Source organism: Chiloscyllium plagiosum, unplaced genomic scaffold (genome assembly GCF_037043375.1).
Source record: "Chiloscyllium plagiosum isolate Xiang-an unplaced genomic scaffold, Cpla_swu_hap1 HiC_scaffold_43, whole genome shotgun sequence".
In the NCBI taxonomy this organism is placed as follows: Eukaryota; Metazoa; Chordata; class Chondrichthyes; order Orectolobiformes; family Hemiscylliidae; genus Chiloscyllium; species Chiloscyllium plagiosum.
This window is the reverse complement of record NW_028270181.1, coordinates 17,464,366-17,479,472: the sequence shown is the minus strand read 5'-3', so window position 1 is coordinate 17,479,472 and position 15,107 is coordinate 17,464,366. Positions and strand designations below refer to the sequence as shown.

The 15,107-nt window shown below is 39.7% G+C and overlaps 2 protein-coding genes across 8 annotated transcripts in view; one reads left to right on the top strand and one right to left on the bottom strand.

The window, feature by feature from the left end:
• The window catches only part of chuk (component of inhibitor of nuclear factor kappa B kinase complex), a 172,974-nt gene that overhangs the window by 27,444 nt on the left and 130,423 nt on the right, over positions 1–15,107 (top strand). The gene's annotated exons all lie outside the window — the stretch shown is intronic.
• LOC122541852 (salivary plasminogen activator beta-like) overlaps positions 1–15,107 on the bottom strand; it is a 41,142-nt gene that overhangs the window by 8,917 nt on the left and 17,118 nt on the right. For 3 of the 4 annotated variants that reach the window (XM_043678911.2, XM_043678913.2, XM_087982467.1), the window contains 4 exons: positions 14,966–15,076; positions 8,048–8,222; positions 7,135–7,223; positions 2,026–2,218 (listed from right to left, as the gene is read on the bottom strand). In XM_043678911.2, coding sequence (XP_043534846.1) covers positions 2,026–2,218; positions 7,135–7,223; positions 8,048–8,222; positions 14,966–15,076 — 568 coding nt within the window. The remainder of the gene's footprint in view (positions 1–2,025; positions 2,219–7,134; positions 7,224–8,047; positions 8,223–14,965; positions 15,077–15,107) is intronic. The other variant, XM_043678912.2, reaches the window with a different exon arrangement.

Below are 15,107 nucleotides of genomic sequence, written 5' to 3'. Positions count from 1 at the left end.
CTCAACTGATGAGGTGGCGCCATTGCCTACCCTTACTTCCTCCCCAGAAGAGGAGAAAGTATGGCTGTCTCTGGTGTCCATTCAATTCGACTGATCTATTTTATGCCCTCACTTCCTATGGTGGGGTCATGGAATGACCAAAGCGGGGAGACGAGGATTTGGATTTAGGCTGTGTGGCTCAGTAGTAAGTACCAGGGTGCCAGGTTCGATTCCAGCCACAGGCAACTGTCTGCGTGGAGTTTGCACATTCTCCCTGTGCCTGCGTGGATTTCCTCCGGGTGCTCTGGTTTCCTCCCGCAGTCCAAAGATGTGCAGGTCAGGTAAATTGGCCATGCTAAATTGCCCATAGTGTTAGGTACATCAGTCAGAGGGAAATGGGTCTAGTTGGGTTACTCTTCGGAGGGTCAGCGTGGACTTGTTGGGCTGAAGGGCATGTTTCCACACTGTAGGGAATCTAATCTAAATCTAAAGTAACTTAAAATAACATAACAAAATGGCTTCTAGGAACAAATTAACAAATTTGTTTATAATGGCATCTGACTCTGCTGAAAACTGCATTCCTGAACTAATTGAAAGATGTTAGCAAATAATGTCCTGTTCATAGTATGAATTAACGAAGCAAGATATGACATTATTAAAAGTATCTTAGATGCAGGTGCAAAGAGATAAAAACGTGCAAATAAGTAGTTCCCAGGAAATATCATTGGCTTAATTTTATGTGTATTTGTCATTTTATTGGATTAATTTTGCAGTTAAGGCTGTTCTCATTGTTAAGAGACCTATAAACATTGCTTGTGTTTTAAGCTAAGCGCAGCAGCTTTTTCAGAATACAAAGACTCTGGAAAACCTGTGTTGCTGGATAACCTGAGCCCGGCGTTGTAATAAATTGTTAAATCTTGCTAAAATCAGATCGAGCTGCTAATGTTTATTTGACCGATCACGGAACCAAGAGGCCCCTCCTAGGGATCTAGATCTTCATTTACACAAGAAATGAATTTTTGTGTCAGATTCATAAAGATCAAGATTATCACGCAGTTCCTCAATCATTTCTTGTTAGAGGAGTTTCTAAAATATAATCTGTCATCAATAAACTTTTTATAGAAACATATTTAGAAAATGTTACACTGATAACCAACTGTCTGACTGCCGATAATATTTCACATAGCGTGGAAACATCAAGTGCAATAATTGAATAAAGTTCACAGGAGAGGGATAGCAGATCCAATGCATGTTACTTTTGGCCAAAGATCTAAATCAGCCTTGTGAAGAAGTGAAAGGTAATGTTACATTCTAGTTGATTGCTGAAATTCATTTTTGCTATGACAATTCCAAATGTTCAAACTCAATGGGACAATTTTCAAATTAAGCTCATGTTTCTGCTTTTTCATCAGGCAGAATAATCAGCTTGAGCTGAAAGTTCACACTGCCATCAAGTTTTATGTGCATATATTACATATAATGTAAAAAAACAAACTACTATTATATTGTCAATTTCTGTGACAAGTGTTTTCAGGGATAAAGATGCTGCAAAGGCTATAATATGGAATGTGCAAGAATCACTCTGTTCAAGACAACTTGAAAGGACATAACTGTTGGATTGAACAAAATAAGCCTGATCTAAACACTGATTAGATTAAGGCAATTTAACCATTTAAAACAAATTTTTATCATTTTATTGACATTTTTGAAGGTGTGAAGAAATATGTGTGCAAAGAACATGGATGGTCACGTGGCAAGGCAAGGTTTCATTGTTCTATTCTTGAAAGCCAAAATGAGAAATCAAAGTCAACACCGAGAAAGTTAGGTTGATTAAGTCAGCAAGCAACTGATTTTGCTGAATATCATAAATATTCTTTTATCTCTAAGCCATATGAGGCAAAGATGTGGATATGGCATCACAGCTTAGGTTCCTCAAACCACATTCCCGACTGAAATATAGGATCAAAGACTGAGACTAATATTTTCACTTTTACATCACAAAAATATGCGTAGCTGTGGGCATAAATGGTTGGGAATATAACCTACGTTGGGTTAATACAGTGTGCAGCTGTCAGAACCCAGCAAGGGTGGATCAGACTTCCTCCACATTGAAAGTATGAACTTTTGGAACGACTATCAGTTATGTAGAGTGCTGCTTGCCAAGGGTGAGATTCAATGGCAGCCTCATTTCCTCCAACAATCTTGTTCATTTTATATTCCCTCTGGCCACACTTGGACTCTATGGAGATAAATTAATAGGTTAGCACAATATTTATTACTTAATTTGAATGCAGGTTTTAACATCCTAAACTACCAATAAGAATAGCATTAGATCCTGCAAAGAAAAAGTAGATTTGTTCACATGATTACAAGAATATTAAACAGTGGCAGAAAGATGAGGGATATTTTCATTCTATATAATAGGTCACATGTTCTGCCAAATTAATAATATGAAAAACGATTTTGCAAATAATACTGTATGAACATTTCATTAATTATTTTGTTGTGCAGTTTATCCCAAATAACCAAGTAGTTATTTTACAATCAATCAATCTGTTGGAGTTTTTTTAGATTAGATTACGTTACAGTGTGGAAACAGGCCCTTCGGCCCAACAAGTCCACACCGACCCGCCGAAGCGAGACCCACCCATACCCCTACATTTACCCCTTATCTAACACTACGGGCAATTTAGTTTGGCCAATTCACCTGACCCTGCACATCTTTGTGACTGTGGGAGGAAACCGGAGCACCCGGAGGAAACCCACGCAGACACGGGGAGAACGTGCAAACTCCACACAGTCAGTCGCCTGAGGCGGGAATTGAACCCGGGTCTCTGGCGCTGTGAGGCAGCAGTGCTAACCACTGTGCCACCGTGCCGCCCACACGGTTGGCACAACATACCTCTGGAGCAGGTGGGACTTGAACCCAAGACTCCTGTCTCAGAGGTAGGGACATCACTACTACTCAACAAAAGCCCCCTTAACAGCCAAATAACATTCTCGCCTCAATAGCTGGTCTATGTCAAGTTAGCGCCTTTCAGTTGAGTTGTAACAGTTGTGCTGCAATTGGTCACATTTATCCCAGTGTTCAGGAGTGAAAAAGAGGCTCATGTGACCACTCCTCATCACCTTCCAGAGAGCATTATTGGAACCACAAGTTTGACTTTTGGGCATGAACATAATTGAGAATTAAGATAGAGCAACCTATCAACACTTAACTTCTGGGTTTAGATATTTTCTAATTAACCTGTTCAGAGATGTTATTACACACCTTCACAGCAAGTAGGACTGGAACTGGGGACACTACCACTGTACAAGAGCCCTAATTTCTATGTTTACATAAAAGAATGGTCAATTAAGTGCAGTAGTGGGAATGAACTACACAGTTTATGAATCAATTCTCGCACAGTAGGGAAAGCAGAACAATATGGCAAAAATCAAATGAAATTCCACATGCATGAATCCACCGAGCAAATAGTTTTTGAAACAATTGGGCAAATGTTTACACATTTTCAGTGGTGATACCTTTCATGAAAGTGTGCTTTGTTGATGAACAGTATTTATTGTTCCTTCGGACCAAAAATAAAGTATTTAGCCTAATTTTTAAAATGTCAGTTTAAAAATAATTTCAACTGTTTCATCAAGGAAACATTAAGAAGAAGAGGGAGCCAAGGGATGGGCAAGTGGAGATGCACTGGCTATAGTTTTTTTTTCAGTTGTTCATGGGATGTGGGCATCCCTGGCTCAGCCAACATTTATTGCCTACCCTTAATTGCCTTGGATGATATTGTGCTGCCTTTGATGCTGTTATCCTACCTTCTGGAACATCTGCTGTCTTGAGGTGTAGAAACTATACCACAGTGCTGTGAGGAAGAGAGTTTCAGAATCTTGATCCAGTGACCTTGAAAGATCTGGGATATAGTCTAAACTCAGGATGGTATGTGGCTTGGAAAGGGACATGCAGGTTTTTGTGTTCCCAACCATCTGCTGCCCTTGTCCTTTTAGAAGGTGGAGATCGCAGGTTTGGAAGGAGCTGTTGGAGAGGTCTGGGCAAATCGCTGTGATGCATCTTTTTATTGGTATATTTGCTACCAGTATTTGTCAGTGGTGAATGGAGTAAACATTAAAGGTGATGCAGCCCTCATCAAGCAGGCTGCGTGGTCCTGGATGACATTGAGCTTTCTTGGTGTTTGGAGCTGCACCGTTCTAGACTAGTGAGAGTATTTCATTATATTCCGAACTTATATATGGTGGATATTGAGGGAACTGAAGATCAATTACTAGCTACAGAATTCCTCGCTTCAATCTGCATTTGTGGCCACAGTATAGTATAGTTGAGTTTCTGGTCAGGATGTTGATAGTGGAAGAATATTGAATGTCAAGGGGAGATAGTTATATTCCCTCTTGCTTGAAATAGTCACCTGTAACATTTGTGTATCATGAATGTTAATTGTTACTTGTCAGTCCAAGCCTGTTAATCTGGTTTTGTTGCATATGGTCAAGGTAACTTCAATATCTGAAGAGCTGTAAATGATGCTCAACATAGTGCAATCATTCCCCATTTCTGACCTTGTGATGGCGATGGGGGGGGGGGGCTAACTGATGAATTGATGAAGTAATTGAAAAGAGTTGCTCTGACAATATTACAGTTAGTGGCTCCTACAGTGATGCACTTGGACATAGATGATTGACCTTCAACAATCACTGTCAACAACTGAATGCTTGGAATGTCTCCAACCAATAGAGAATTTTCCCAGGGTTCTCCTGATTCCAGCTTTGCTGGGACTCCTTAACGTGAAACAGCGTCAAATGCTGCCTTGGTTCGGAGGGCTGTCATCCTTATCTGACCTCGAGTTCAGCTCTTTTGTCCTTTTTTAAGTCAATGAGGTCAGGAACTGAGTGGTACTTCTGGGACCCAAATGAGTGTGTCAGGGAGCAATTGCTGTGCAACTGCTGCTTGACTGCACTGTAGATGAACTATTCCATCAATTTGCTGATGAAGAGAAGACAAACAAATTGGTAATTCATCAGGTTGAATTTGTCCTTAAGTTTTGTGGACAGGACATCCTTCGGTAGTTATTCACATGAATTAATATATGTCAATGTTTGGTTTTATGTGCAGGGAATTCTGGAGGACAAGTCTTCTGTGCAATTGCCAAATGTTGTCAGAAGCCATAGTCTTTTCAGTATCAAATCATTCAGCTATTTACTAATATCATGTGGAGTGAACCAAGTTTGGCAGCTGTGATGACAATCTCAATTGTAATAGCTGCCAAGAGCGATGCCAATTTTAGTTACTGAAATATTGTATTGCTTACTTATATAGCGTCTTTTTTTTTGTTTAAATGTAAGTCTTAAAACTGGAAACCTCACATCTTTTGTTTAAAGTTATTTGTCACATAGTAATGGCAACAGTGCAGTGCAATTAAGAAAGCTGAAGAGAAGTGGGCGGCATGGTGGCTCAGTGGTTAGCACTGCTGCCTCATAGCGCCAGAGACTCGGATTCAATTCCCGCCTCAGGCAATTGACTGTGTGGAGTTTGCACGTTCTCCCCGTGTCTGCGTGGGTTTCCTCCGGGTGCTCCGGCTTCCTCCCACAATCCAAAAATGTGCAGGTTAGGTGAATTGGCCGTGCTAAATTGCCCATAGTGTTAGGTGAAGGGGTAATTGTAGGGGAAAGGGTCTGGGTGGGTTGCGCTTCAGCGGGTCAGTGTGGACTTGTTGGGTCGAAGGGCCTGTTCCCACACTGTAAGTAATCTAATCTAATCTAATAGTGTAATAGGGGAGTGTGGATTTGAGCAACTCCAAATTGTGCAAAAACGGAAATGTGGAAATGGGTTAAAATGGTAGTTCGAAATAAAGAAGAATCAAAGTTGTTTATTTTTGAGAAGGTGTTGTTGATGGCATTTTTCAGAAGGAGAGAGAGTAAGAAGTCAGATAACACCAGGTTATAGTACAACAGATTTATTTTAAATCATACAACCTTTCAGAACACAGCCCCTTCATCAGGTGCAGTGAGAGGGGCCAAAGGGCTGCGCTCCGAAAGATTGTTTAATTTCAAATAAACCTGTTGGACTATAACCTGGTGACATAGGACTTCTGACTTTGTCCACCCTAGACCAACACTGCCTCTCCTTTTGATGTGGAGATACCAATGTACCAGAGAAAAGTAAACCATTTACAATGTTAGCTAGTGTAGTAATTAAGAAAGGAAACTTAGTTGGTCAGCAGTATAGTATAGAGGCATCAAAGACAATTGAATATGGAAATGGAATGAGAGGAGAAGAGAAACACTTCTTGATGCTGCAGTCCTTCAAATTGGGAGGAATGGCCATGACAGGAAAAAAAAAGTGTTCTATTAAAGGGAAGGGTTTCAAAGCTAGAAAATGTGGAATTTAGTTGAATGGATTAATATCTAGCTGAAAATGTGTTGCTGGAAAAGTGCAGCAGGTCAGGCAGCATCCAAGGAACAGGAGAATCGACGTTTCGGACACAAGCCCTTCTTCAGGATTAATATCTAATCAAGCATCACAAATAATCGAGAGCCAAAGGTTGGATAGTTGTGAGTATGAAAATCAAATTTCTTGGGTTAATCGAGAATATATTCCAGGTATAGTGAAACCCAGTGGAAAGTTTTTTTTTAACTGGGTGGATTGTCCAGGGATAGTCAAATGCAGTAAAAACAACTTGGGGTTGTGCAATAAAAACAAGAATTTAAAATGAATGGTGACAGAATTTGACCAGGTGCAGTGTCAGTGAAGGTTAGGTGTTAGAAGTGAAGGAGAATCAGATGGACAGTGGGAGAAGCTGATGTGTAATTGATACAGCCTGCATTATGGGAAATGTATGAGGAGAAAGTGAGGTCTGCAGATGCTGGAGATCAGAGATGGAAATGTGTTGCTGGAAAAACGCAGCAGGTCAGGCAGCATCTAGGGAACTGGAGAATCGACGTTTCGGGCATTAGCCCTTCTTCAGGAAATGTATTCCATCCATCTAAACGTACAGGTAGAACAGATCTTTTATTACTCCCTGTACTTACAATAACCAGGCAGTCTGTTAATGTAACGATTACAAATTATTCATTTTCAGAAAATGTTTTCAAATTATTACTTTAAATAGTTTTCCAAGAGCAATTCATGATAAAATTTTCACTTACCAACTTTTTCACATTTGGAGATATCACAGTATTCCCTGTACATTGAACCCTGAACATAACACCAAGGCTTTTTAGCATGACCTGGATTCCTTTATAGTAGAAATATTTAAACAGTGAGAACACATTAGTAAACTGATGGCCAAGAAAATGAATTTCATTAATCATATGTAAACAAGTAGAAAGTGAGCAACACAAGTGAGTCAGTAACAGACTGACAGAAAAATATAGACTAATGTTTCTGATGGTACACCACTCATCAGAAAATAATGCAAATTCATGAATTGTTTTCACTTTCTACTAAGCAATTCCAGATTCTTATGGTATTTTTTCATATAGTCAATTTTCTTTCTACCTGGAAAGACATGGCCAAAATAGTCAAGATGAAAAGGTTATTAGGAATTTTTCTGGGGAATATCTATAAAGTCAAAAATACTTGGTCATTTTTGTAAGCTGTCATAAATGTTGTATTTAGATATTCCTGTAGGCTCAATTACTCTCACTTAATTCTCACATTAAAGAACTTTAACAATTTGATATGTATTCCTACAGCTGCTCAAATAAATTGCAGATGAGAAAACAAACAGTGATTAGGATTGACCAGAACTCTAAAATGAGGAGCTATTTCAGCTGTTTTAGAAATCTGGTTGTAAAAGTAATCTCATGGCATGTTACTTTATTTGCTATTATTAACAATCTTTCAATCATGAAATTTTCACAATAACACAGAGATTTAATTGTTAATAAATAAAATTGAATTTAGTTTTGAAAAAAATGGACCAGGAAGTCATTCAGGTTCATTTGGCTAGTTACATTTCAGAGTATCTCCTCCATTATTTTATTGTGATTTGAAATACAAATAAATCATTTCAGGCAGAGGGGCCAAATCACCCAAGTATAAAAAGACAAAATCTACCTGCAGTAGTTGTGACTTCCAAGACCCAACTTTAATGCATTTGACCTCTGTGCATTGTATTTTCTTTGAAGAACAGCAAATGAGTCCCATTGCAAGCATTCTTTGCCAGACAATGTATAGTCCCTTGTTCCCCTGTAATCTTTTCCATTGTCATTAATGCAATTGGATTTATTGTCTAAAAAGAAAAATAAGATATTAATGAGGTACATAAAAACAAAACACTGGAGTTGCTGGAAATACAAACCAAGTGCTCACAAAAAAAACTCGGCAGGTCTGGCAACATCCAATATCAATGATATTTTCTTCAGAGTTAAAGCCAACTGGATACACAAAATGACAAGCAATAGAAAGCTCAAGGTTACACTTGTGGACTGATCATAGGTGTTGCAAAGCACTAATCTAGTCTACATTTGGTTCCTCAATATGAAGGAGGCCACATTTTAAGCAAAGAATAGAGTACACTCAATTGAAAGAAATACAAGTGTGGTGCACTAATTAGTAAAGTTAGACAATATGGGATTCGGGTGAGCTTGCCGATTAGTTGTATGGTAAGAGACAGAGGGTGATTATAAATGATTTGGATTACAATGTAGGAGGCATGGTTAGCCAGTTTGCAGATGACATCAAAATCGGTCATGTAGTGGACAGTAAAGAAGGTTATCTAAGATTACGAAGAGGTCTTGATCAATTAGGTCAATAGGCTGAGGAGGGGCAGATTGGAATAACGTGAGGTATTGCATTTTGGTAAAATAAACAAGGGCAGTACTAATACAATTAATGGCAGGGTCCAGGATGGTGTTCTGGATAGAGAGACCTCGGGATTCAGGTACATAATTCTTTGTAATTTGCATAATAGGTAGACAGGGTGATTAAAATGATATTAAGCATGCTTGCCTTCATTGCTCAGACCTTTGAATATAAGATTAGATTAGATTCCTTACAGTATGAAAATAGGCCTAACAAGTCCACACTGACCCTCCAAAGAATAACCCACCCAGACCCATTCCCCTACCCTATATTACCCATGAGTTGACAATGGGCATACACAGGGAGAACGTGCAAACTCCACACAGACAGTGGCCCAAGGTGGGAATCAAACCCGGGTCCCTGGCGCTGTGAGGCTGCAGTGCTAACCACTGAGCCACCATGCTACCCCCCATACAGGAGTTGGGACGTCATGTTGAGGTTGTACAGGATGTTGGGGAGGCCTCTTCTGGATTAAGTTATGCAGTTCTGGTTGCCTTGTTACAAGAAAGACATTCTTAAACTGGACAGGGTTTGGAAAAGATTTACCAGGATATTGCCAGGAATGGAGGGTTTGAGTTAGAAAATGCGCTGGATAGGCTGGGACTTTTTCAATGGAGTATAGAAAGTTGAGGGACATCCTTAGATAGGTTTGTACAATCATAAGGGCCATAGATAATGTGAATAGCAAATGTCTTTTCCCTGGGGTAGAAGAGTTCAAAACTGGGGGCATATTTGTAAGGTGAGAGGAAAACGTTTTTTAAAAGGGCATATCTTTTGTTTTAGAAACACAAACTGGTTTATGTGTGGAATGAACTGCCCAATGAAATGCAGGATAGAGGTATAGTTAGAACATTCAAAAGACATTTGGACAGGTACATCCATGGAATCACAGAGACATGCTGCATGGAAACAGACCCTTTGGTTCAACTGATCCATGCTGACCTGATATCCTAAATTAATCTACTCCCATTTCACAGCACTTGGCCCATATCCTTCCTATTCATGTACCCATCCAAATGCCTTTTAAATGCTGTAATAGTATCAGCTTCCACCACTTCGTCTGGCGGCTCATTTCAAAAATGCACCAACCTCTGTGAAAAAGTTGCCCCTTAGGTCCCTTTTTAAATATTTTCCTTCTCACCCAAAACCTATGCCCTCTGGTTCTGGACTTCCCCAACCCAGAGAAACTCCATTTACCCTATCCAAGCCCAACATTACATGATAAACCTCGATCAGGTCACTCCTCAGCCTCAGACGTTCCAGGGAAAACAACCCCAGTCTATTCAGCCTCTCCCTAAAACTCAAACCATCCAACCCTGGCAACATCCTTGTAAATCTTTTCTGAACCCTTTCAAGTTTCAGAACATCCTTCCAAAAGGAGGGAGACCACAACTGCACACAATATTCCAAAAGTGGTCTAACCAATGAAGTGTACAACCACAATAAGGCCTGTCAACTCCGATACCCAACACTCTGACCAATAAAAGAAAGCATACTAAACACCTTCTTCACTATACTATCTACTTTCAAGGAATTATGAACCTACACTTAAGGTCTGTTTGTTCAGCAACAATCTCCAGGACTTTATCATTAAATGTATAAGTCCTGCACTGATTTGCTTCTCCAAAATGCAGCACCTCACATTTATCTAAATTAAACTTCATCTGCCACCCCTCAGCCCACTGGCCCACCTGATCAAGATCCCATTGTGCTCTGAGGTAACCATCTTTGCTGTCCACCTCCAATTGTTGTGTCATCTGCAAACTTATTAACTACCTCCTATTTTCACATTCAATTCATTTCTATAAATGACGAAAAGCAATGGATCCAGTACCAATCCTTGTGGCACATCACCAGTCACAGGCCTCCAGTCCAAAAAGCAACCCATCACAACCACCTTGTGTCTTCTACATTTGAGCCAGCTCTGTATCCAAATGGCTAGTTCTCCCTGTATTCCATGAGATCTAACCTTGTTAACCAATCTCCCATAGGGTACCTTGTCAAACGCCTTACTGAAGTCCATATAGATCACATCTACAGCTCTGCCCTCATCAATCCTCTTTGTTACTTCTTCAAAAAACTCAATCAAGTTTGTGAGGTATGATTTCCCAAGAAAAAAAGGCATGCTGAATATCCCTAATCAGTCCTTGTCTTTCCAAATACATGTACATCCTGTCACTCAGGATTCCCTCCAACAAATTGCCTGCCACCGATGTCAGGCTCAGAGTCTATAGTTTCCTGACTTGTCCTTACCGCCTTTTTGAAATAGTGGCACCACGTTAGTCAACCTCCAGTCTTCCGGCACCTCACCTGTGACTGTCAATGATACAAATATCTCAGTAAGAGGCCTAGCAATCACTTCCCTAGCTTCCCACAGAGTTCGAGAGTACACTTGATCAGGTCCTAGGGATTTATCCATCTTTCTGCGTTTTAAGACATCCAGCACTTCCTCCTTTGTAATATCGACATTTTTCAAGATGTCACCATTTATTTCCCTGAATTCTATATCTTCCACATCCTTCTCCACAATAAACACTGATACAAAATACTTGGTTAGTATCTTCCCCATCTCCTGTGGTTCCACACATAGGCTGCCTTGCTGAACTTTGAGGAGTGCTATTCTCTCCCTAGTTATCCTTTTGTCCTTAATGTATTTAGAAAATCCCTTTGGATTCTCCTTAACCCTGATTGCCAAAGTTATCTCATGTCCTCTTTTTGCCCTCCTGCTTTCCCTCTTCAGTATACTCCTACTGCCTTGACACTCTGAGGATTAACTAGATCTCTGCTGTTTACACCTGACCTATGCTTCCTTCTTTTTCTTAACCAAAACCTCAATTTCTCTCGTCATCCAGTTTTCCCCACACTAAGCAGACTTTCCTTTCACCCTAACAGGAACATGCGGTCTCTGGACTTGGAACCTGACATACCCCTCTTTACATTACAGCCAGTCTTAGTATCAGAAATTTGGTTGTTTGTGTTACATTTTCATGAGTCCATCACACCTCCATTTTCCCAAACAGCATACTTTTTTGAGACGAGGATAGCCACACGAGACTCCTGTACTACCTGTCTCCCTCTCCTATCTTTCCCGCCGTAACCCATCTCCCTGACTATATCTAGTTTTTCTCCCTTCCTATAACTGCCATGAATTACATCCCATAGCTCCTCTAGATTCCTCATTGCCTCTAACTGCTGCTCCAACCGATTTGATAGGATGTCCAACCAAACACACTTACTGCAGACATAATCATCAGTATCATGGAAATGCTCCCTAATCTCCCACATCTGACAGGAAGGGCACCTCACTCTACTAAAGGCCATCTTTGAACTTTGCCTGAATTGGTTGGAGCAGCAGTTACTGGCAGTGAGGAATCTAAAGACCCAGAAAATAGCACAGGCTGACTGCTGTAAAAAACACTGTGCCTGGTTAACTTCGTACCTATGTTTTACATTTTAAAATTTTAATCATAAGACAGAGCTCAATAAAACATGTGACCAAAAACCATCCACTCTACTCACTATTTTAAAAAAAAAGAGAGCATGGTTACACTTCAAGCCATGCGCTTATCTCCTCCTGTGCTGTGAACTCTCCCTTGCAGGTTCCTCCAAGATCAACTGTGAATTTCACTGTTTGTTAATTTTTCTTAGACGAACTCCGACATCCAGAAAAACATGAACTCAAACAGCAAAGGCAGTAGCTGTGCAGATTCACTGCTGTGCCAGACAGCAGTGTACATTTCTTTCTCCCTCTCTCACTGACGAAGTAGTCTCTGCCTTTGTCTGTCTTCCTTCTTTTTGAAGTGCCATTGTTTTGATCTTTTTTCCCCAAAGTTCCAAAGCAATGCAACAGCTTATAAAACAGTAATTATTGTCCTGGAATTAATGGAAATCAGCTCCAACACTAAAAATACCTAAAATAAAATTGCGTTTGGAGGCATACAGGCCACATGCAGGCAGGTGGGACTAATTTAGTTTGGGAACATGGTTAGTGTGGACTAGTCGGACTGAATGACCTATATCCATGCTGTACGACTCTGACTCCACAAGTAAATCTCTGTTTAGTTGGAAGTAACTTTCGGGCCATATGACGAGAAGGAATGAGGTACCAAAATATCAAGTTACTTACATGTGGAAGTTAATTTTTGTATCTAGACTCATGGATGATGGTATCCTGCAGTGTGCTTTTGCTAAATAGGCACAGCATTACTTAGAATGTTTTCAACAAACACAAAAAAAACAACTTTAAAAGTCTTCATCAGGAATACATTCCCAATGAAGAATTTATACTCTAAACAAAGACTCTCCTGCTCTTCGAATGCTGCCTGACTGGCTGTGCTTTTCTAGCACCATACCTTTTGACTCTGATGTCCAGTCCTCACTTTCTCCTACTTTAAAAATCTGTCGATGGTCTCACATATATTTCATGCAAATAAAATAATGCAGAAAGTTATTAAATTCCAATTCAAAAGGAAAATGGAGAACTGAGGAAAAGAGTAGAGGTGTGCATCTAACCGAGTAGCTCTTTCAGGAAGTGACTCAGGCACAGTAGTTTGAATGGTATTTTGTGATGATACATTATGATCAAACTCATGTACTTTTCTATCTCTTAATCTCATTTAAATAATCCATTCTCCTGTATCCTCCACACTACAATCCTGAATTTCTCTAATAATAACCATAAATGGGAGATCTGTCCTTCGGCCCCACCAGTGAGGTTTTCAATTGCTTGTAAACTGTGTAACTCTACCTGATAATGCAAAAGTACACTGAAGGATATCATCCATCCAGGAATCGAAATGCAGAAATTAATTTCCAAATATAAGCAACTTGTTCTTTTGGTACCCAATTGTTTCTCACCATCTACGGCCGAAAAAATACTTCCAATTAAACTCCACCTACAGAGTTCTCTCTCACCTGAAGAAGTTGATGTGTGTACATCACGTTATCACATTGATGCATTGAGACTTAATACATGTTACTGTGATGGATTGTGACTTCAGAATGATATCTCTGCTCTTTGTCATGATGTACAGCTTTGCCTTTATGTAATGCAATGCACCATTAAAATATCTGGTTGTAAGTTTGCTTGCTGAGCTGGCAGGTTTGTTTTCAGACGTTTCATCACCATGCAAGGTAACAATAACCAGTGAGCCTCCAGTGAAGTTTTGGTGTTCTGTCCCGCTTTCTATTTGTGTGTCTTGGTCTCTTAACGTGAGTGATGTTATTTCCAGTTCTTTTTCTCAGATGTTGGTAAATAGGGTCCAAATCAATGTGTTTGTTGATGAAGTTCTGGATGCCAGGCCTCAAGGAATTCCTGTGTGTGTCTCCGTTTAGCCTGTCCTAGGGTGGATGTGTTGTCCTGTTCAAAGTGGTGTCCTCCTTCGTCTGTATGTAAGGATATGAGTGATAATGGGTCACCTTACACCCGAAGTATCCTTACATACACATGACTTCGACTGGGACAACACATCCGTTCTATGACAGGATGAACAGAGACATGCATGCAAATTCCTAGAGGCCTGGCATTCAAACCAGAACTCCATCAATAAACACTTTGATTTGGACCCTATTTACCAATCTGAGAAAAAGAACCAGAAATGATATCACCCACCGTAACAGACCAAGAACACAAATAGAAAGCAGGACAGAACACCAGTGCTTCACCGGAGGCTCAGTGATGATTTTACATTGCACGGTGACGAAATGTCTGAAAATAAACCTGCCAGCTCAGTGAGCAAACTTACAACCTGAATCACAACCTGAGCTACAAATCTTCTCAAAAATTAAAGTATCTATTTTACTAGTTAATTTTCTATCAAATACTCAACAAAAATGATCAGAAATGATTTGATTTTTGTTTGGAATTTTGTTATGTGATCTTTCTCGGTTTTCTTTTTGCCCACTGTAACATTTGAGCAAATAAATTAGGTTGATTTCCAACAGTTTAGAGTCTACATTGTCCAATACCCCTTTTACATCTTATATATAAAGACCCTGCCTGCCAGTACATAGACATAAATGATGCAATGGTATTATGTTAAAAAGGACATTGAAGTTCTCTAGTTAAGATATAGTTAAGGTTCCTCACTCTACCCACAAAACTGAATACAATCCCATAATTTTACTCGGTTAAATGCAAATAAGGAGTTAGAATTCTGGACAGTAACATACCTATTTCACAGTGTTTACCCAGATATCCCTCAGGGCAATGACAGATATAATCCTTCGAATACACATACTGAGCACAGCTTCCTCCATTTAGACATTTGTTTGTGCTGCATTCTATGATTGTAAAAATTTGCAGTTAAAAATA